The sequence below is a fragment of the Salvelinus fontinalis genome, chromosome 26, assembly GCF_029448725.1.
Source record: "Salvelinus fontinalis isolate EN_2023a chromosome 26, ASM2944872v1, whole genome shotgun sequence".
Taxonomy (NCBI): domain Eukaryota; kingdom Metazoa; phylum Chordata; class Actinopteri; order Salmoniformes; family Salmonidae; genus Salvelinus; species Salvelinus fontinalis.
The window spans coordinates 8,562,068-8,586,356 of NC_074690.1; the positions used below are offsets into that span (position 1 = coordinate 8,562,068).

General features: G+C 43.7%; 1 protein-coding gene across 1 annotated transcript in view; it reads left to right on the top strand.

Annotated features, from left to right (window-relative positions):
- LOC129824574 (dual specificity calcium/calmodulin-dependent 3',5'-cyclic nucleotide phosphodiesterase 1A-like) overlaps positions 1-24,289 on the top strand; it is a 152,296-nt gene that overhangs the window by 50,460 nt on the left and 77,547 nt on the right. The window contains exons 6-11 of the mRNA XM_055884265.1: positions 8,252-8,368; positions 8,615-8,755; positions 15,713-15,813; positions 19,965-20,093; positions 21,564-21,665; positions 23,348-23,468. Coding sequence (XP_055740240.1) covers positions 8,252-8,368; positions 8,615-8,755; positions 15,713-15,813; positions 19,965-20,093; positions 21,564-21,665; positions 23,348-23,468 — 711 coding nt within the window. The remainder of the gene's footprint in view (positions 1-8,251; positions 8,369-8,614; positions 8,756-15,712; positions 15,814-19,964; positions 20,094-21,563; positions 21,666-23,347; positions 23,469-24,289) is intronic.

Consider the following 24,289-nt stretch of genomic DNA (forward strand, 5'->3'; position numbering starts at 1 on the left):
CTCCCAACACATTAATATGTTGTCTGTCTGTCTGTCCTGTCTCCTCCCAACACATTAATATGTTGTCTGTCTGTCTGTCCTGTCTCCTCCCAACACATTAATATGTTGTTGTCTGTCTGTCCTGTCTCCTCCCAACACATTAATATGTTGTCTGTCTGTCCTGTCTCCTCCCAACACATTAATATGTTGTCTGTCTGTCTGTCCTGTCTCCTCCCAACACATTAATATGTTGTCTGTCTGTCTGTCCTGTCTCCTCCCAACACATTAATATGTTGTCTGTCTGTCTGTCCTGTCTCCTCCCAACACATTAATATGTTGTGCTGTCTGTCTGTCCTGTCTCCTCCCAACACATTAATATGTTGTCTGTCTGTCTGTCCTGTCTCCTCCCAACACATTAATATGTTGTCTGTCTGTCCTGTCTCCTCCCAACACATTAATATGTTGTTGTCTGTCTGTCCTGTCTCCTCCCAACACATTAATATGTTGTCTGTCTGTCTGTCCTGTCTCCTCCCAACACATTAATATGTTGTCTGTCTGTCCTGTCTCCTCCCAACACATTAATATGTTGTCTGTCTGTCCTGTCTCCTCCCAACACATTAATATGTTGTTGTCTGTCTGTCCTGTCTCCTCCCAACACATTAATATGTTGTCTGTCTGTCCTGTCTCCTCCCAACACATTAATATGTTGTTGTCTGTCTGTCTGTCCTGTCTCCTCCCAACACATTAATATGTTGTCTGTCTGTCCTGTCTCCTCCCAACACATTAATATGTTGTCTGTCTGTCTGTCCTGTCTCCTCCCAACACATTAATATGTTGTCTGTCTGTCCTGTCTCCTCCCAACACATTAATATGTTGTTGTCTGTCTGTCCTGTCTCCTCCCAACACATTAATATGTTGTCTGTCTGTCCTGTCTCCTCCCAACACATTAATATGTTGTCTGTCTGTCTGTCCTGTCTCCTCCCAACACATTAATATGTTGTTGTCTGTCTGTCCTGTCTCCTCCCAACACATTAATATGTTGTCTGTCTGTCTGTCCTGTCTCCTCCCAACACATTAATATGTTGTCTGTCTGTCCTGTCTCCTCCCAACACATTAATATGTTGTCTGTCTGTCCTGTCTCCTCCCAACACATTAATATGTTGTCTGTCTGTCCTGTCTCCTCCCAACACATTAATATGTTGTTGTCTGTCTGTCCTGTCTCCTCCCAACACATTAATATGTTGTCTGTCTGTCTGTCCTGTCTCCTCCCAACACATTAATATGTTGTTGTCTGTCTGTCCTGTCTCCTCCCAACACATTAATATGTTGTCTGTCTGTCCTGTCTCCTCCCAACACATTAATATGTTGTCTGTCTGTCTGTCCTGTCTCCTCCCAACACATTAATATGTTGTTGTCTGTCTGTCCTGTCTCCTCCCAACACATTAATATGTTGTCTGTCTGTCCTGTCTCCTCCCAACACATTAATATGTTGTCTGTCTGTCTGTCCTGTCTCCTCCCAACACATTAATATGTTGTTGTCTGTCTGTCCTGTCTCCTCCCAACACATTAATATGTTGTCTGTCTGTCCTGTCTCCTCCCAACACATTAATATGTTGTCTGTCTGTCTGTCCTGTCTCCTCCCAACACATTAATATGTTGTTGTCTGTCTGTCCTGTCTCCTCCCAACACATTAATATGTTGTCTGTCTGTCCTGTCTCCTCCCAACACATTAATATGTTGTCTGTCTGTCTGTCCTGTCTCCTCCCAACACATTAATATGTTGTCTGTCTGTCCTGTCTCCTCCCAACACATTAATATGTTGTCTGTCTGTCTGTCCTGTCTCCTCCCAACACATTAATATGTTGTTGTCTGTCTGTCCTGTCTCCTCCCAACACATTAATATGTTGTCTGTCTGTCTGTCCTGTCTCCTCCCAACACATTAATATGTTGTCTGTCTGTCTGTCCTGTCTCCTCCCAACACATTAATATGTTGTCTGTCTGTCCTGTCTCCTCCCAACACATTAATATGTTGTCTGTCTGTCCTGTCTCCTCCCAACACATTAATATGTTGTCTGTCTGTCTGTCCTGTCTCCTCCCAACACATTAATATGTTGTCTGTCTGTCTGTCCTGTCTCCTCCCAACACATTAATATGTTGTTGTCTGTCTGTCCTGTCTCCTCCCAACACATTAATATGTTGTCTGTCTGTCTGTCCTGTCTCCTCCCAACACATTAATATGTTGTTGTCTGTCTGTCCTGTCTCCTCCCAACACATTAATATGTTGTCTGTCTGTCTGTCCTGTCTCCTCCCAACACATTAATATGTTGTCTGTCTGTCCTGTCTCCTCCCAACACATTAATATGTTGTTGTCTGTCTGTCCTGTCTCCTCCCAACACATTAATATGTTGTCTGTCTGTCTGTCCTGTCTCCTCCCAACACATTAATATGTTGTCTGTCTGTCTGTCCTGTCTCCTCCCAACACATTAATATGTTGTTGTCTGTCTGTCCTGTCTCCTCCCAACACATTAATATGTTGTCTGTCTGTCCTGTCTCCTCCCAACACATTAATATGTTGTCTGTCTGTCTGTCCTGTCTCCTCCCAACACATTAATATGTTGTTGTCTGTCTGTCCTGTCTCCTCCCAACACATTAATATGTTGTCTGTCTGTCTGTCCTGTCTCCTCCCAACACATTAATATGTTGTCTGTCTGTCCTGTCTCCTCCCAACACATTAATATGTTGTCTGTCTGTCCTGTCTCCTCCCAACACATTAATATGTTGTCTGTCTGTCCTGTCTCCTCCCAACACATTAATATGTTGTTGTCTGTCTGTCCTGTCTCCTCCCAACACATTAATATGTTGTCTGTCTGTCTGTCCTGTCTCCTCCCAACACATTAATATGTTGTTGTCTGTCTGTCCTGTCTCCTCCCAACACATTAATATGTTGTCTGTCTGTCCTGTCTCCTCCCAACACATTAATATGTTGTTGTCTGTCTGTCTGTCCTGTCTCCTCCCAACACATTAATATGTTGTTGTCTGTCTGTCCTGTCTCCTCCCAACACATTAATATGTTGTCTGTCTGTCCTGTCTCCTCCCAACACATTAATATGTTGTCTGTCTGTCTGTCCTGTCTCCTCCCAACACATTAATATGTTGTTGTCTGTCTGTCCTGTCTCCTCCCAACACATTAATATGTTGTCTGTCTGTCCTGTCTCCTCCCAACACATTAATATGTTGTCTGTCTGTCTGTCCTGTCTCCTCCCAACACATTAATATGTTGTTGTCTGTCTGTCCTGTCTCCTCCCAACACATTAATATGTTGTCTGTCTGTCCTGTCTCCTCCCAACACATTAATATGTTGTCTGTCTGTCTGTCCTGTCTCCTCCCAACACATTAATATGTTGTCTGTCTGTCCTGTCTCCTCCCAACACATTAATATGTTGTCTGTCTGTCTGTCCTGTCTCCTCCCAACACATTAATATGTTGTTGTCTGTCTGTCCTGTCTCCTCCCAACACATTAATATGTTGTCTGTCTGTCTGTCCTGTCTCCTCCCAACACATTAATATGTTGTCTGTCTGTCTGTCCTGTCTCCTCCCAACACATTAATATGTTGTCTGTCTGTCCTGTCTCCTCCCAACACATTAATATGTTGTCTGTCTGTCCTGTCTCCTCCCAACACATTAATATGTTGTCTGTCTGTCTGTCCTGTCTCCTCCCAACACATTAATATGTTGTCTGTCTGTCTATCCTGTCTCCTCCCAACACATTAATATGTTGTTGTCTGTCTGTCCTGTCTCCTCCCAACACATTAATATGTTGTCTGTCTGTCTGTCCTGTCTCCTCCCAACACATTAATATGTTGTCTGTCTGTCCTGTCTCCTCCCAACACATTAATATGTTGTCTGTCTGTCCTGTCTCCTCCCAACACATTAATATGTTGTCTGTCTGTCCTGTCTCCTCCCAACACATTAATATGTTGTTGTCTGTCTGTCCTGTCTCCTCCCAACACATTAATATGTTGTCTGTCTGTCTGTCCTGTCTCCTCCCAACACATTAATATGTTGTTGTCTGTCTGTCCTGTCTCCTCCCAACACATTAATATGTTGTCTGTCTGTCCTGTCTCCTCCCAACACATTAATATGTTGTCTGTCTGTCCTGTCTCCTCCCAACACATTAATATGTTGTCTGTCTGTCCTGTCTCCTCCCAACACATTAATATGTTGTCTGTCTGTCCTGTCTCCTCCCAACACATTAATATGTTATCTGTCTGTCCTGTCTCCTCCCAACACATTAATATGTTGTTGTCTGTCTGTCCTGTCTCCTCCCAACACATTAATATGTTGTCTGTCTGTCCTGTCTCCTCCCAACACATTAATATGTTGTCTGTCTGTCCTGTCTCCTCCCAACACATTAATATGTTGTCTGTCTGTCCTGTCTCCTCCCAACACATTAATATGTTGTCTGTCTGTCTGTCCTGTCTCCTCCCAACACATTAATATGTTGTCTGTCTGTCTGTCCTGTCTCCTCCCAACACATTAATATGTTGTTGTCTGTCTGTCCTGTCTCCTCCCAACACATTAATATGTTGTCTGTCTGTCTGTCCTGTCTCCTCCCAACACATTAATATGTTGTCTGTCTGTCTGTCCTGTCTCCTCCCAACACATTAATATGTTGTTGTCTGTCTGTCCTGTCTCCTCCCAACACATTAATATGTTATCTGTCTGTCCTGTCTCCTCCCAACACATTAATATGTTGTCTGTCTGTCTGTCCTGTCTCCTCCCAACACATTAATATGTTGTTGTCTGTCTGTCCTGTCTCCTCCCAACACATTAATATGTTGTCTGTCTGTCCTGTCTCCTCCCAACACATTAATATGTTGTCTGTCTGTCCTGTCTCCTCCCAACACATTAATATGTTGTCTGTCTGTCCTGTCTCCTCCCAACACATTAATATGTTGTCTGTCTGTCCTGTCTCCTCCCAACACATTAATATGTTGTCTGTCTGTCTGTCCTGTCTCCTCCCAACACATTAATATGTTGTCTGTCTGTCCTGTCTCCTCCCAACACATTAATATGTTGTTGTCTGTCTGTCCTGTCTCCTCCCAACACATTAATATGTTGTCTGTCTGTCTGTCCTGTCTCCTCCCAACACATTAATATGTTGTCTGTCTGTCCTGTCTCCTCCCAACACATTAATATGTTGTCTGTCTGTCTGTCCTGTCTCCTCCCAACACATTAATATGTTGTTGTCTGTCTGTCCTGTCTCCTCCCAACACATTAATATGTTGTCTGTCTGTCCTGTCTCCTCCCAACACATTAATATGTTGTCTGTCTGTCTGTCCTGTCTCCTCCCAACACATTAATATGTTGTTGTCTGTCTGTCCTGTCTCCTCCCAACACATTAATATGTTGTCTGTCTGTCCTGTCTCCTCCCAACACATTAATATGTTGTCTGTCTGTCTGTCCTGTCTCCTCCCAACACATTAATATGTTGTCTGTCTGTCCTGTCTCCTCCCAACACATTAATATGTTGTCTGTCTGTCTGTCCTGTCTCCTCCCAACACATTAATATGTTGTTGTCTGTCTGTCCTGTCTCCTCCCAACACATTAATATGTTGTCTGTCTGTCTGTCCTGTCTCCTCCCAACACATTAATATGTTGTCTGTCTGTCCTGTCTCCTCCCAACACATTAATATGTTGTCTGTCTGTCCTGTCTCCTCCCAACACATTAATATGATGTCTGTCTGTCCTGTCTCCTCCCAACACATTAATATGTTGTCTGTCTGTCTGTCCTGTCTCCTCCCAACACATTAATATGTTGTCTGTCTGTCTGTCCTGTCTCCTCCCAACACATTAATATGTTGTTGTCTGTCTGTCCTGTCTCCTCCCAACACATTAATATGTTGTCTGTCTGTCTGTCCTGTCTCCTCCCAACACATTAATATGTTGTCTGTCTGTCCTGTCTCCTCCCAACACATTAATATGTTGTCTGTCTGTCTGTCCTGTCTCCTCCCAACACATTAATATGTTGTCTGTCTGTCCTGTCTCCTCCCAACACATTAATATGTTGTCTGTCTGTCCTGTCTCCTCCCAACACATTAATATGTTGTCTGTCTGTCTGTCCTGTCTCCTCCCAACACATTAATATGTTGTCTGTCTGTCTGTCCTGTCTCCTCCCAACACATTAATATGTTGTCTGTCTGTCTGTCCTGTCTCCTCCCAACACATTAATATGTTGTTGTCTGTCCTGTCTCCTCCCAACACATTAATATGTTGTCTGTCTGTCCTGTCTCCTCCCAACACATTAATATGTTGTCTGTCTGTCCTGTCTCCTCCCAACACATTAATATGTTGTTGTCTGTCTGTCCTGTCTCCTCCCAACACATTAATATGTTGTCTGTCTGTCTGTCCTGTCTCCTCCCAACACATTAATATGTTGTCTGTCTGTCTGTCCTGTCTCCTCCCAACACATTAATATGTTGTTGTCTGTCTGTCCTGTCTCCTCCCAACACATTAATATGTTGTCTGTCTGTCTGTCCTGTCTCCTCCCAACACATTAATATGTTGTCTGTCTGTCCTGTCTCCTCCCAACACATTAATATGTTGTCTGTCTGTCTGTCCTGTCTCCTCCCAACACGTTAATATGTTGTTGTCTGTCTGTCCTGTCTCCTCCCAACACATTAATATGTTATCTGTCTGTCCTGTCTCCTCCCAACACATTAATATGTTGTCTGTCTGTCTGTCCTGTCTCCTCCCAACACATTAATATGTTATCTGTCTGTCTGTCCTGTCTCCTCCCAACACATTAATATGTTATCTGTCTGTCTGTCCTGTCTCCTCCCAACACATTAATATGTTGTTGTCTGTCTGTCCTGTCTCCTCCCAACACATTAATATGTTGTTGTCTGTCCTGTCTCCTCCCAACACATTAATATGTTGTCTGTCTGTCCTGTCTCCTCCCAACACATTAATATGTTGTCTGTCTGTCTGTCCTGTCTCCTCCCAACACATTAATATGTTGTTGTCTGTCTGTCCTGTCTCCTCCCAACACATTAATATGTTATCTGTCTGTCCTGTCTCCTCCCAACACATTAATATGTTGTCTGTCTGTCCTGTCTCCTCCCAACACATTAATATGTTGTCTGTCTGTCCTGTCTCCTCCCAACACATTAATATGTTGTCTGTCTGTCTGTCCTGTCTCCTCCCAACACATTAATATGTTGTCTGTCTGTCTGTCCTGTCTCCTCCCAACACATTAATATGTTGTCTGTCTGTCCTGTCTCCTCCCAACACATTAATATGTTGTTGTCTGTCTGTCCTGTCTCCTCCCAACACATTAATATGTTGTCTGTCTGTCTGTCCTGTCTCCTCCCAACACATTAATATGTTGTTGTCTGTCTGTCCTGTCTCCTCCCAACACATTAATATGTTATCTGTCTGTCCTGTCTCCTCCCAACACATTAATATGTTGTCTGTCTGTCTGTCCTGTCTCCTCCCAACACATTAATATGTTGTCTGTCTGTCCTGTCTCCTCCCAACACATTAATATGTTATCTGTCTGTCCTGTCTCCTCCCAACACATTAATATGTTGTCTGTCTGTCTGTCCTGTCTCCTCCCAACACATTAATATGTTGTTGTCTGTCCTGTCTCCTCCCAACACATTAATATGTTGTCTGTCTGTCTGTCCTGTCTCCTCCCAACACATTAATATGTTGTCTGTCTGTCTGTCCTGTCTCCTCCCAACACATTAATATGTTGTCTGTCTGTCTGTCCTGTCTCCTCCCAACACATTAATATGTTGTCTGTCTGTCCTGTCTCCTCCCAACACATGAATATGTTGTCTGTCTGTCTGTCCTGTCTCCTCCCAACACATTAATATGTTGTCTGTCTGTCCTGTCTCCTCCCAACACATTAATATGTTGTCTGTCTGTCTGTCTGTGTTTCTAGCGCTGAATGAAGCCACCAGTTAGTCAGTGGTCTCTCCTGTTGTTAATACTGTGTCTTTATAATGCTCCTTGCAGCAGGTTAGTTAGTGTAAGGGTCTCTCCTGTTGTTAATACTGTGTTTTTATAATGCTCCTTGCAGCAGGTTAGTTAGTGTAAGGGTCTGTCCTGTTGTTAATACTGTGTTTTTATAATGCTCCTTGCAGCAGGTTAGTTAGTGTAAGGGTCTCTCCTGTTGTTAATACTGTGTCTTTATAATGCTCCTTGCAGCAGGTTAGTTAGTGTAAGGGTCTCTCCTGTTGTTAATACTGTGTAATTCTCCTTGCAGCTGGTTGATAAGTGGTCGTTTGATGTGTTTGCTCTGAACGAGGCCAGCGGAGACCACGCCCTCAAATTCATCTTCTTTGAACTCCTGACCAGATACGACCTCATCAACAGATTCAAGGTACAGATTGGTGGTTCAAAATGTCGCCCTGAGGATCTGTTTCCTGTTCTCTAACTCACCCAACTACAAACACAGGAAATAAGGCCGTGCTCTTGCATTGGACAGACCTAAATATAATGATTTGTCACCCCAGTCCTTCATTCCTACAGAGCTCCAGCGGCATGTCCTTTCCTCTCTACTGTTACTCATCTATGTGTGTGTGTGTGTGTGTGTGTGTGTGTGTGTGTGTGTGTGTCCTCTACTCAGATCCCCGTCTCAGCGGTAGTCTCGTTCGTAGAAGCTCTGGAGGCGGGCTACGGTAAACACAACAATCCCTACCACAACCTGATGCATGCTGCGGACGTCACACAGACAATACACTACCTACTGCTGAAGACTGGCATCGTGGTGAGACACACCCCCCCCCCCCCCCACACACACACACACAATACACACACACATACACGCCATACACACACACACACATACACATACACCTTATAACCCCCCCCCCACACACACACACACGTTATAAATTAACCCCCCCCCCCCCCCCCACACACACATACACCTTAACCCCCCCCCCCTACACACACACGTTACACCTTAACCCCTCCCCCCCCACACACACACACATACACCTTAACCCCGCCCCCCCCCTACACACACACGTACACCTTAACCTCCCCCCTACACACACACACGTACACCTTAACCCCGCCCCCCCCCCCTACACACACACACGTACACCTTAACCTCCCCCCTACACACACACACATCTTAACCCCGCCCCCCCCCCCCCCCTACACACACACACATACACCTTAACCCCCCCCCCCCCCCACACACACACACACACACACACACACACACACACACACACACCACATACACCTTAAAACATCTCTGGGATCGTTCGGGACGCTCGCATCCCACCTCGCCAACAGCCAGTGAAATTGCAGGGCGCCAAATTCAAAACAACAGAAATCTCATAATTAAAATTCCTCAAACATACAAGTATTTTACACCATTTCAAAGATACACTTCTCGTTAATCCAACCACAGTGTCCGATTTCAAAAAGGCTTTACGGCGAAAGCAGAACATATCATTATGTTAGGTCAGCAACTAGTCACAGAGAGCATTCAGCCATTTTCCATCCAAAGAGAGGTGTCACAAAAAGCAGAAATATAGATAAAATGAATCACTAACCTTTGATGATCTTCATCAGATGACACTCATAGGACTTCATGTTACACAATACATGTATGTTTTGTTCGGTAAAGTTCATATTTATATCCAAAAACCTCCGTTTACATTGGCGCCATGTTCAGAAATGCCTCCAAACATCCAGAGAAATTGCAGAGCCACATCAAATAACAGAAATACTCATCATAAACTTTGATGAAAGATACATGTTTTACACAGAATTAAAGATAAACTTGTTCTTAATGAAACCGCTGTGTCAGATTTCAAAAAAGCTTTACGGCAAAAGCACAATATTCAATAATCTGAGTACAGCGTTCAGCCACCAAAGCAAGCCATACAGTTACCCGCCAAATTGTGGAATCAACAAAAGTCAGAAATAGCATTATAAATCTTCATTTACCTTTGCTGATCTTCGTCGGAATGCACTCCCAGGACTCCCACTTCGACAAGAAATGTTCGTTTTGTTCGATTACACATTTATGTCCAAATACCTCCATTTTGTTTTCGTGTTTAGTTCACTATTCCAAAGTCACAATGCGCGAGCGCTTAATCCAGACGAAAAGTCAAAAGAGTTCCATTACAGTTTGTAGAAACATGTCAAACGATGTTTACAATCAATCCTTAGGGTCTTTTTATAATAAATCTTCAATAATATACCAACCGGACAATAGCGCATTCATTACAGAAGAAAAAGAAGGAACGGCGCCCCCGCCTGACCGCGCAGTAAACAACTCATTGGCCTCAGCCCAGTCCACTTGTTGAAACAGCTCTTATTCCACCCCTTTCCTCCAGTAAACAACTCATTGGCCTCAGCCTAGTCCACTTGTTGATACAGCTCTTATTCCACCCCCTTCCTCCAGTAAACAACTCATTGGCCTCAGCCTAGTCCACTTGTTGAAACAGCTCTTATTCCACCCCCTTCCTCCAGTAAACAACTCATTGGCCTCAGCCTAGTCCACTTGTTGAAACAGCTCTTATTCCACCCCCTTCCTCCAGTAAACAACTCATTGGCCTCAGTCCAGTCCACTTGTTGAAACAGCTCTTATTCCACCCCCTTCCTCCAGTAAACAACTCATTGGCCTCAGCCCAGTCCACTTGTTGAAACAGCTCTTATTCCACCCCCTTCCTCCAGTAAACAATTTATTGGCCTCAGCCCAGTCCACTTGTTGAAACAGCTCTTATTCCACCCCCTTCCTCCAGTAAACAACTCATTGGCCTCAGCCCAGTCCACTTGTTGAAACAGCTCTTATTCCACCCCCTTCCTCCAGTAAACAACTCATTGGCCTCAGCCGAGTCCACTTGTTGAAACAGCTCTTATTCCACCCCCTTCCTCCAGTAAACAACTCATTGGCCTCAGCCCAGTCCACTTGTTGAAACAGCTCTTATTCCACCCCCTTCCTCCAGTAAACAACTCATTGGCCTCAGCCTAGTCCACTTGTTGAAACAGCTCTTATTCCACCCCCTTCCTCCAGTAAACAACTCATTGGACACTCAGTCCAGTCCACTTGTTGAAACAGCTCTTATTTGACCCCCTTCCTCCAGTAAACAACTCATTGGCCTCAGCCCAGTCCACTTGTTGAAACAGCTCTTATTCCACCCCCTTCCTCCAGTAAACAACTCATTGGCCTCAGCCTAGTCCACTTGTTGAAACAGCTCTTATTCCACCCCCTTCCTCCAGTAAACAACTCATTGGCCTCAGTCCAGTCCACTTGTTGAAACAGCTCTTATTTGACCCCCTTCCTCCAGTAAACAACTCATTGGCCTCAGCCTAGTCCACTTGTTGAAACAGCTCTTATTCCACCCCCTTCCTCCAGTAAACAACTCATTGGCCTCAGTCCAGTCCACTTGTTGAAACAGCTCTTATTTCCACCCCCTTCCTCCAGTAAACAACTCATTGGCCTCAGCCTAGTCCACTTGTTGAAACAGCTCTTATTTGACCCCCTTCCTCCAGTAAACAACTCATTGGCCTCAGTCCAGTCCACTTGTTGAAACAGCTCTTATTCCACCCCCTTCCTCCAGTAAACAACTCATTGGCCTCAGCCTAGTCCACTTGTTGAAACAGCTCTTATTTGACCCCCTTCCTCCAGTAAACAACTCATTGGCCTCAGCCTAGTCCACTTGTTGAAACAGCTCTTATTCCACCCCCTTCCTCCAGTAAACAACTCATTGGCCTCAGCCTAGTCCACTTGTTGAAACAGCTCTTATTTGACCCCCTTCCTCCAGTAAACAACTCATTGGCCTCAGCCTAGTCCACTTGTTGAAACAGCTCTTATTCCACCCCCTTCCTCCAGTAAACAACTCATTGGCCTCAGTCCAGTCCACTTGTTGAAACAGCTCTTATTCCACCCCCTTCCTCCAGTAAACAACTCATTGGCCTCAGCCCAGTCCACTTGTTGAAACAGCTCTTATTCCACCCCCTTCCTCCAGTAAACAACTCATTGGCCTCAGCCTAGTCCACTTGTTGAAACAGCTCTTATTCCACCCCCTTCCTCCAGTAAACAACTCATTGGCCTCAGCCCAGTCCACTTGTTGAAACAGCTCTTATTCCACCCCCTTCCTCCAGTAAACAACTCATTGGCCTCAGCCCAGTCCACTTGTTGAAACAGCTCTTATTTGACCCCCTTCCACAATAAATCAAATCAAATCAAATTGTATTTGTCACATAAACATGGTTAGCAGATGTTAATGCGAGTGTAGCGAAATGCTTGTGCTTCTAGTTCCGACAATGCAGTAATAACCAACAAGTAATCTAACCTAACAATTCCACAACTACTACCTTATACACACAAGTGTAAAGGGATAAAGAATATGTACATAAAGATATATGAATGAGTGATGGTACAGAACGGCATAGGCAAGATGCAGTAGATGGTATAGAGTACGGTATATATCTATGAGATGAGTAATGTAGGGTATGTAAACATAAAGTGGCATAGTTTAAAGTGGCTAGTGATACATGTATTACATAAAGATGGCAGAGTCAATGTGGAGGCTATATACAGGGGGTACCGGTACAGAGTCAATATGCGTGGGCAAAGATTAGTCAAAGTAATTGAGGTTAGTTGAGGTAATATGTACATGTAGGTAAATTTATTAAATTGACTATGCATAGATAATAACAGAGTAGCAGCAGCGTAAAAGGGGGGGGGGGGGGCAATGTAAATAGTCTGGGTAGCCATTTAACTAGATGTTCAGGAGTCTTATGGCTTGGGGGTAGAAGCTTTTTAGAAGCCTCTTGGACCTAGACTTGGCACTCCGGTACCGCTTGCCGTGCGGTAGCAGAGAGAGCAGTCTATGACTAGGTGGGCTGGAGTGTATGTAAAATTTTAGGTCCTTCCTCTGACACCGCCTGGTATAGAGGTCCTGGATGGCAGGAAGCTTGGCCCCAGTGATGTACTGGGCCGTACGCACTACCCTCTGTAGTGCCTTGCGGTCGGAGACCGAGCAGTTGCCGTACCAGACAGTGATGCAACCAGTCAGGATGCTCTCGATGGTGCAGCTGTACCCTCTTCACGACTGTCTTGGTGTGCTTGGACCATGATAGTTTGTTGGTGATGTTGACACCAAGGAACTTGAAGCTCTCAACCTGCTCCACTACAGACCCGTCAATGAGAATAGGAACGTGCCCGGTCCTCCTTTTCCTGTAGTCCACAATCATCTCCTTTGTCTTGATCACGTTGAGGGAGAGGTTGTTGTCCTGGCACCACACGGCCAGGTTTCTGACCTCCCTATAGGCTGTCTCATCGTTGTCGGTGATCAGGCCTACCACTGTTGTGTCATCGGCAAATTTAATGGTGTTGGAGTCGTGCCTGGCCGTGCAGTCATGAGTGAACAGGGAGTACAGGAGAGGGCTGAGCACGCACCCCTGAGGGGCCCCGATGTTGAGGATGAGCGTGGCGGATGTGTTGTCACCTACCTTTACCACCTGGGGGCGGCCCATCAGGAAGTCCAGGATCCAGTTGCAGAGGGAGGTGTTTAGTCCCAGGGTCTTTAGCTTAGTGATGAGCTTTGAGGGTACTATGGTGTTGAACGCTGAGCTGTAGTCAATGAACAGCATTCTCACATAGGTGTTCCTTTTGTCCAGGTGGAAAAGGGCTGTGTGGAGTGCAATAGAGATTGCATCATCTGTGTATCTGTTGGGGCGGTATGCAAATTGGAGTGGGTCTAGGATTTCTGGGATATTGGTGTTGATGTGAGCCATGACCAGCCTTTCAAAGCACTTCTTGGCAACAGACGTGACTGTTTCGGGTCGGTAGACATTTAGGCAGGTTACCTTAGTGTTCTTGGGCACAGGGACTGTGGTGGTCTGCTTGAAACATGTTGGTATTACAGACTCAGACAGGGAGAGGTTGAAAATGTCAGTGAAGACACTTGCCAGTTGGTCAGCGCTTGCTCGCAGTACACATCCTGGTAATCCGTCTGGCCCTACAGCCTTGTGAATGTTGACCTGTTTGAAGGTCTTACTCAAATTGAATATCATTTTCAAATGTTATCCTCATTGCCATTGTTCAAACCTTTACTTACACCTTGTGCTAAGTTAGGATATAATACTGAATTCACCAGACTCAGAGGTACACTTCAACTTGATAGAACAGGAGAATGATAGAACAGGAGACTGATAGAACAGGATATAATGTTCAACTGACTGAGAGACTGATAGAACAGGAGACTGATAGAACAGGAGACTGATAGAACAGGAGACTGATAGAACAGGAGACTGATAGAACAGGAGAATGATAGAACAGGAGAATGATAGAACAGGAGAATGATAGAACAGGATATAATGTTCAACTGACTGAGAGACTGATAGAACAGGAGACTGATAGAACAGGAGACTGATAGAACAGGAGACTGATAGAACAGGAGAATGATAGAACAGGAGAATGATAGAACAGGAGACTGATGGAACAGGAGACTGATGGAACAGGAGACTGATGGAACAGGAGACTGATAGAACAGGAGACTGATAGAACAGGAGACTGATAGAACAGGAGACTGATAGAACAGGAGACTAATAGAACAGGAGACTGATAGAACAGGAGACTGATAGAACAGGAGACTGATAGAACAGGAGACTGATAGAACAGGAGACTAATAGAACAGGAGACTGATAGAACAGGAGACTGATAGAACAGGAGACTAATTGAACAGGAGACTGATAGAACAGGAGGCTGTTAGAACAGGAGACTGATAGAACAGGAGACTGATATGACAGGAGAATGATAGAACAGGAGACTGATAGAACAGGAGACTGATAGAACAGGAGACTGATATGACAGGAGACTGATAGAACAGGAGACTGGTAGAACAGGAGACTGATAGAACAGGAGACTGATAGAACAGGAGACTGATAGAACAGGATATAATGTTCAACTGACTGAGAGACTGATAGAACAGGAGACTGATAGAACAGGAGACTGATAGAACAGGAGACTGATAGAACAGGAGACTGATAGAACAGGAGGCTGATAGAACAGGAGACTGATAGAACAGGAGACTGATAGAACAGGAGACTGATAGAACAGGAGACTGATAGAACAGGAGACTGATAGAACAGGAGACTGATAGAACAGGAGACTGATAGAACAGGATATAATGTTCAACTGACTGAGAGACTGATAGAACAGGAAACTGATAGAACAGGAGACTGATAGAACAGGAGACTGATAGAACAGGAGACTGATAGAACAGGAGACTGATAGAACAGGAGACTGATGGAACAGGAGACTGATAGAACAGGAGACTGATAGAACAGGATATAATGTTCAACTGACTGAGAGACTGATAGAACAGGAGACTGATAGAACAGGAGACTGATAGAACAGGAGACTGATAGAACAGGAGACTGATAGAACAGGAGGCTGATAGAACAGGAGACTGATAGAACAGGAGGCTGATAGAACAGGAGGCTGATAGAACAGGAGGCTGATAGAACAGGAGACTGATAGAACAGGAGACTGATAGAACAGGAGGCTGATAGAACAGGAGGCTGATAGAACAGGAGGCTGATAGAACAGGAGACTGATAGAACAGGAAGCTGATAGAACAGGAGACTGATAGAACAGTATGTAATGTTCAACTGTTACGTTAGTCATTTCCACACCCTCTTCTCCCTTTCTGTTCTTTCTTTATGGTCTCTTTCTGTCTGTTGGACGCAGCATTGGTTGACCGAGCTGGAGATCTTTGCGATGATCTTTGCAGCAGCGGTTCACGACTACGAACACACTGGAACCACCAACAATTTCCACATCCAGACCAGGTAATAGATGACTGATCTAACAGATCCACACCAGGTAATAGATGACTGATCTAACAGATCCAGACCAGGAAACTGATGACTGATCTAACAGATCCAGACCAGGTAATAGATGACTGATCTAACAGATCCAGACCAGGTAATAGATGACTGATCTAACAGATCCAGACCAGGTAACTGATGACTGATCTAACAGATCCAGTCCAGGTAATAGATGACTGATCTAACAGATCCGGACCAGGTAATAGATGACTGATCTAACAGATCCAGACCAGGTAACTGATGACTGATCTAACAGATCCAGACCAGGTAATAGATGACTGATCTAACAGATCCAGACCAGGTAATAGATGACTGATCTAACAGATCCAGACCAGGTAACTGATGACTGATCTAACAGATCCAGACCAGGTAATAGATGACTGATCTAACAGATCCAAACCAGGTAATAGATGACTGATCTAACAGATCCAGACCAGGTAACTGATGACTGATCTAACAGATCCAGACCAGGTAAAAGATGACTGATCTAACAGATCCAGACCAGGTAATAGATGACTGATATAACAGATCCAGACCAGGTAATAGATGACTGATCTAACAGATCCAGACCAGGTAATAGATGACTGATATAACAGATCCAGACCAGGTAATAGATGACTGATATAACAGATCCATACCAGGTAATAGATGACTGATCTAACAGATCCAGACCAGGTAATAGATGACTGATCTAACAGATCCAGACCAGGTAATAGATGACTGATATAACAGATCCAGACCAGGTAATAGATGACTGATCTAATAGATCCAGACCAGGTAATAGATGACAGATCTAACAGATCCAGACCAGGTAACTGATGACTGATCTAACAGATCCAGACCAGGTAACTGATGACAGATCTAACAGATCCAGACCAGGTAATAGATGACTGATCTAACAGATCCAGACCAGGTAATAGATGACTGATCTAACAGATCCAGACCAGGTAACAGATGACTGATCTAACAGATCCAGACCAGGTAATAGATGACTGATCTAACAGATCCAGACCAGGTAATAGATGACTGATCTAACAGATCCAGACCAGGTAATAGATGACTGATCTAACAGATCCAGACCAGGTAATAGATGACTGATCTAACAGATCCAGACCAGGTAATAGATGACTGATATAACAGATCCAGACCAGGTAATAGATGACTGATATAACAGATCCATACCAGGTAATAGATGACTGATCTAACAGATCCAGACCAGGTAATAGATGACTGATCTAACAGATCCAGACCAGGTAATAGATGACTGATCTAACAGATCCAGACCAGGTAATAGATGACTGATCTAACAGATCCAGACCAGGTAATAGATGACTGATCTAACAGATCCAGACCAGGTAACTGATGACTGATCTAACAGATCCAGTCCAGGTAATAGATGACTGATCTAACAGATCCAGACCAGGTAATAGATGACTGATCTAACAGATCCAGACCAGGTAACTGATGACTGATCTAACAGATCCAGACCAGGTAATAGATGACTGATCTAACAGATCCAGACCAGGTAATAGATGACTGATCTAACAGATCCAGACCAGGTAACTGATGACTGATCTAACAGAACCAGACCAGGTAATAGATGACTGATCTAACAGATCCAAACCAGGTAATAGATGACTGATCTAACAGATCCAGACCAGGTAACTGATGACTGATCTAACAGATCCAGACCAGGTAAAAGATGACTGATCTAACAGATCCAGACCAGGTAATAGATGACTGATATAACAGATCCAGACCAGGTAATAGATGACTGATCTAACAGATCCAGACCAGGTAATAGATGACTGATATAACAGATCCAGACCAGGTAATAGATGACTGATATAACAGATCCATACCAGGTAATAGATGACTGATCTAACAGATCCAGACCAGGTAATAGATGACTGATCTAACAGATCCAGACCAGGTAATAGATGACTGATATAACAGATCCAGACCAGGTAATAGATGACTGATCTAATAGATCCAGACCAGGTAATAGATGACAGATCTAACAGATCCAGACCAGGTAACTGATGACTGATCTAACAGATCCAGACCAGGTAACTGATGACAGATCTAACAGATCCAGACCAGGTAATAGATGACTGATCTAACAGATCCAGACCAGGTAATAGATGACTGATCTAACAGATCCAGACCAGGTAACAGATGACTGATCTAACAGATCCAGACCAGGTAATAGATGACTGATCTAACAGATCCAGACCAGGTAATAGATGACTGATCTAACAGATCCAGACCAGGTAATAGATGACTGATCTAACAGATCCAGACCAGGTAATAGATGACTGATCTAACAGATCCAGACCAGGTAATAGATGACTGATATAACAGATCCAGACCAGGTAATAGATGACTGATATAACAGATCCATACCAGGTAATAGATGACTGATCTAACAGATCCAGACCAGGTAATAGATGACTGATCTAACAGATCCAGACCAGGTAATAGATGACTGATATAACAGATCCAGACCAGGTAATAGATGACTGATCTAATAGATCCAGACCAGGTAATAGATGACAGATCTAACAGATCCAGACCAGGTAACTGATGACTGATCTAACAGATCCAGACCAGGTAACTGATGACAGATCTAACAGATCCAGACCAGGTAATAGATGACTGATCTAACAGATCCAGACCAGGTAATAGATGACTGATCTAACAGATCCAGACCAGGTAACAGATGACTGATCTAACAGATCCAGACCAGATAATAGATGACTGATCTAACAGATCCAGACCAGGTAATAGATGACTGATCTAACAGATCCAGACCAGGTAACTGATGACTGATCTAACAGATCCAGACCAGGTAAAAGATGACTGATCTAACAGATCCAGACCAGGTAATAGATGACTGATATAACAGATCCAGACCAGGTAATAGATGACTGATCTAACAGATCCAGACCAGGTAATAGATGACTGATATAACAGATCCAGACCAGGTAATACATGACTGATATAACAGATCCATACCAGGTAATAGATGACTGATCTAACAGATCCAGACCAGGTAATAGATGACTGATCTAACAGATCCAGACCAGGTAATAGATGACTGATATAACAGATCCAGACCAGGTAATAGATGACTGATCTAATAGATCCAGACCAGGTAATAGATGACAGATCTAACAGATCCAGACCAGGTAACTGATGACTGATCTAACAGATCCAGACCAGGTAACTGATGACAGATCTAACAGATCCGGACCAGGTAATAGATGACTGATCTAACAGATCCAGACCAGGTAATAGATGACTGATCTAACAGATCCAGACCAGGTAACAGATGACTGATCTAACAGATCCAGACCAGGTAATAGATGACTGATCTAACAGATCCAGACCAGGTAATAGATGACTGATCTAACAGATCCAGACCAGGTAATAGATGACTGATCTAACAGATCCAGACCAGGTAATAGATGACTGATCTAACAGATCCAGACCAGGTAATAGATGACTGATCTAACAGATCCAGACCAGGTAATAGATGACTGATATAACAGATCCATACCAGGTAATAGATGACTGATCTAACAGATCCAGACCAGGTAATAGATGACTGATCTAACAGATCCAGACCAGGTAATAGATGACTGATATAACAGATCCAGACCAGGTAATAGATGACTGATCTAATAGATCCAGACCAGGTAATAGATGACAGATCTAACAGATCCAGACCAGGTAACTGATGACTGATCTAACAGATCCAGACCAGGTAATAGATGACTGATCTAACAGATCCAGACCAGGTAATAGATGACTGATCTAACAGATCCAGACCAGGTAATAGATGACTGATCTAACAGATCCAGACCAGGTAATAGATGACTGATCTAACAGATCCAGACCAGGTAATAGATGACTGATCTAACAGATCCAGACCAGGTAATAGATGACTGATATAACAGATCCAGACCATCTAACGGGTCCATCCCAGGTCTGAATCAGTCCCTGATTAGAAAGAGATGATGAAAGCCACACAGAGTTAAATATGATAGTAATTCAGTGTATCTCAATGGAAGAAAAGATGTTATGTGACACTATGAACGTGTCTCCAGATCAGACACAGCGATCCTGTACAATGACCAGTCTGTCCTAGAGAGCCACCATGTCAGTGCTGCATACCGCCTCCTACAGGACGATGATGAGATCAACATACTATACAACCTGTCTAAAGACGACTGGAGGTGAGACATTCATAAAATGCAATAATCATGTAATAGGAGTAATAGAGTGTAATAACATGTAATATGAGTAATATGAGTGTAATAACATGTAATATGAGTAATATGAGTGTAATAACATGTAATAGGAATAATATGAGTGTAATAACATGTAATAGGAGTAATAACATGTAATAGGAGTAATATGAGTGTAATAACATGTAATAACATTTAATAGGAGTGTAATAACATGTGATAGGAGTGTAATAACATGTAATAGGAGTAATATGAGTGTAATAACATGTAATAGGAGTGTAATAACATGTAATAGGAGTGTAATAACATGTAATAGGAGTAATATGAGTGTAATAACATGTAATAGGAGTGTAATAACATGTAATAGGAGTGTAATAACATGTAATAGGAGTGTAATAACATGTAATAGGAGTGTAATAACATGTAATTGTAGTAATAGGAGTGTAATAACATGTAATAGGAGTAATATGAGTGTAATAACATGTAATAGGAGTGTAATAACATGTAATAGGAGTGTAATAACATGTAATAGGAGTAAAAAGAGTGTAATAACATGTAATAGGAGTGTAATAACATGTAATAGGAGTAATATGAGTGTAATAACATGTAATAGGAGTGTAATAACATGTAACAGGAGTGTAATAACATGTAATTGGAGTGTAATAACATGTAATAGGAGTGTAATAACATGTAATAGGAGTGTAATAACATGTAATAGGAGTGTAATACTATGTAATAGGAGTGTAATACTATGTAATAGGAGTGTAATACTATGTAATAGGAGTGTAATAACATGTAATAGGAGTGTAATAACATGTAATAGGAGTGTAATACTATGTAATAGGAGTGTAATACTATGTAATAGGAGTGTAATACTATGTAATAGGAGTGTAATACTATGTAATAGGAGTGTAATACTATGTAATAGGAGTGTAATACTATGTAATAGGAGTGTAATACTATGTAATAGGAGTGTAATACTATGTAATAGGAGTGTAATACTATGTAATAGGAGTGTAATAACATGTAATAGGAGTGTAATACTATGTAATAGGAGTGTAATACTATGTAATAGGAGTGTAATACTATGTAATAGGAGTGTAATACTATGTAATAGGAGTGTAATACTATGTAATAGGAGTGTAATACTATGTAATAGGAGTGTAATACTATGTAATAGGAGTGTAATACTATGTAATAGGAGTGTAATACTATGTAATAGGAGTGTAATACTATGTAATAGGAGTGTAATACTATGTAATAGGAGTGTAATAACATGTAATAGGAGTGTAATACTATGTAATAGGAGTGTAATACTATGTAATAGGAGTGTAATACTATGTAATAGGAGTGTAATAACATGTCTGTCTGTCTGTCTGTCTGTCTGTCTGTCTGTCTGTCTGTCTGTCTGTCTGTCTGTCTGTCTGTCTGTCTGTCTGTCTGTCTGTCTGTCTGTAGAGAGCTGAGGGGCCTGGTGGTACAGATGGTTCTGGCTACAGACATGTCCTGCCACTTCCAGCAGCTGAAACATATGAAGAACTTTCTCCAGCAACCGGAGGGGTGAGACTTAACAGCCTCCCGATCTTCTATACATCTAAATCTCCTCCCCCATTCCTGTTCTCTGCTCCTCTGTCACCACTGTCCTGACCCTCTATTAGTTCCTGTCCTCTCCTCTGTCCTGATCCTCTATTAGTTCCTGTCCTCTCCTCTGTCCTGATCCTATTAGTTCCTGTCCTCTCCTCTGTCACCACTGTCCTGACCCTCTATTAGTTCCTGTCCTCTCCTCTGTCACCACTGTCCTGATCCTCTATTAGTTCCTGTCCTCTTCTCTGTCACCACTGTCCTGATCCTCTATTAGTTCCTGTCCTATACTCTGTCACCACTGTCCTGATCCTCTATTAGTTCCTGTCCTCTCCTCTGTCACCACTGTCCTGATCCTCTATTAGTTCCTGTCCTCTCCTCTGTCACCACTGTCCTGATCCTCTATTAGTTCCTGTCCTCTCCTCTGTCACCACTGTCCTGATTCTCGATTAGTTCCTGTCCTCTCCTCTGTCACCACTGTCCTGATCCTCTATTAGTTCCTGTCCTCTCCTCTGTCACCACTGTCCTGATCCTCTATTAGTTCCTGTCCTCTCCTCTGTCACCACTGTCCTGATCCTCTATTAGTTCCTGTCCTCTCCTCTGTCAACACTGTCCTGTTCCTATTAGTTCCTGTCCTCTCCTCTGTCCTGATCCTCTATTAGTTCCTGTCCTCTCCTCTGTCACCACTGTCCTGATCCTCTATTAGTTCCTGTCCTCTCCTCTGTCAACACTGTCCTGATCCTATTAGTTCCTGTCCTCTCCTCTGTCACCACTGTCCTGATCCTCTATTAGTTCCTGTCCTCTCCTCTGTCACCACTGTCCTGATCCTCTATTAGTTCCTGTCCTCTCCTCTGTCACCACTGTCCTGATTCTCGATTAGTTCCTGTCCTCTCCTCTGTCACCACTGTCCTGATCCTCTATTAGTTCCTGTCCTCTCCTCTGTCACCACTGTCCTGATCCTCTATTAGTTCCTGTAACCGTCAGCGATCAGTCAACATGATGTTTGCTGAGCTGCTGTATTAAGACTGGGTCTGAGTGAGAGATACATGTTGAGTGACATTGATGGAACTTATTCACCTTGAACACATATACACACACACACACACACAGACACAGACAAAGACACACACACACACACACACGGACACGGACACGGACACATACAGAGAAACTCTATTAATACAGGGTTGTGATTTGTCCCATATATGTGGAGTAGAATGGAACATTGTACCAACCACTGCTGCCCTGGGTAAAGTGCTGCAATGACACACACAGACAGACGGACGGACGGACGGACGGACGGACTGGCGGGCGGACGGACGGACGAACATATTGACTGGTGGGCGGGCGGACGGACGGACAGACAGTGTTAATATTCAGTCAATATCCAGTCAGCAGATTTCAGAAATAAAGAGTCCAAGTCATTCTGATGCAACATTCTGGCTGAACTTCGACCGTGTCATAGTTACAACACATACAGACTGTCTGCTGGGATGTCATGGATTTACCCTTCTATCTCTCTGTATCTCCTACTCCAGAATTCAGAAACCCTATCTCTGCTGTTAACTATCTAACCGTGTGTGTGTGTGTGTGTGTGTGTGTGTGTGTGTGTGTGTGTGTGTGTGTGTGTGTGTGTGTGTGTGTGTGTGTGTGTCCACCAGGATTGATAAACCCAAAGCCATGTCTTTGCTGCTCCATACAGCTGATATCAGCCACCCAGCTAAGACATGGGACCTACACCACCGCTGGACAGCATCTCTTCTGGAGGAGTTTTTCAGACAGGTAACCTCTGACCTCTGACCTCTAACCTCTAACCCAACACCACCGCTGGACAGCATCCCTTCTGGAGGAGTTCTTCAGACAGGTAACCTCTGACCTCTAACCTCTAACCCTACACCACCGCTGGACAGCATCCCTTCTGGAGGAGTTCTTCAGACAGGTAACCTCTGACCTCTAACCTCTAACCCTACACCACCGCTGGACAGCATCCCTTCTGGAGGAGTTCTTCAGACAGGTAACCTCTAACCTCTAACCTCTAACCCTACACCACCGCTGGACAGCATCTCTTCTGGAGGAGTTCTTCAGACAGGTAACCTCTAACCTCTAACCTCTAACCTCTAACCCAACACCACCGCTGGACAGCATCCCTTCTGGAGGAGTTCTTCAGACAGGTAACCTCTAACCTCTAACCTCTAACCTCTAACCCTACACCACCGCTGGACAGCATCCCTTCTGGAGGAGTTCTTCAAACAGGTAACCTCTAACCTCTAACCTCTAACCCTACACCACCGCTGGACAGCATCTCTTCTGGAGGAGTTCTTCAGACAGGTAACCTCTAACCTCTAACCTCTAACCTCTAACCCTACACCACCGCTGGACAGCATCCCTTCTGGAGGAGTTCTTCAAACAGGTAACCTCTAACCTCTAACCTCTAACCCTACACCACCGCTGGACAGCATCTCTTCTGGAGGAGTTCTTCAGACAGGTAACCTCTGACCTCTGACCTCTAACCTCTAACCCAACACCACCGCTGGACTGCATCCCTTCTGGAGGAGTTCTTCAGACAGGTAACCTCTGACCTCTAACCTCTAACCCTACACCAC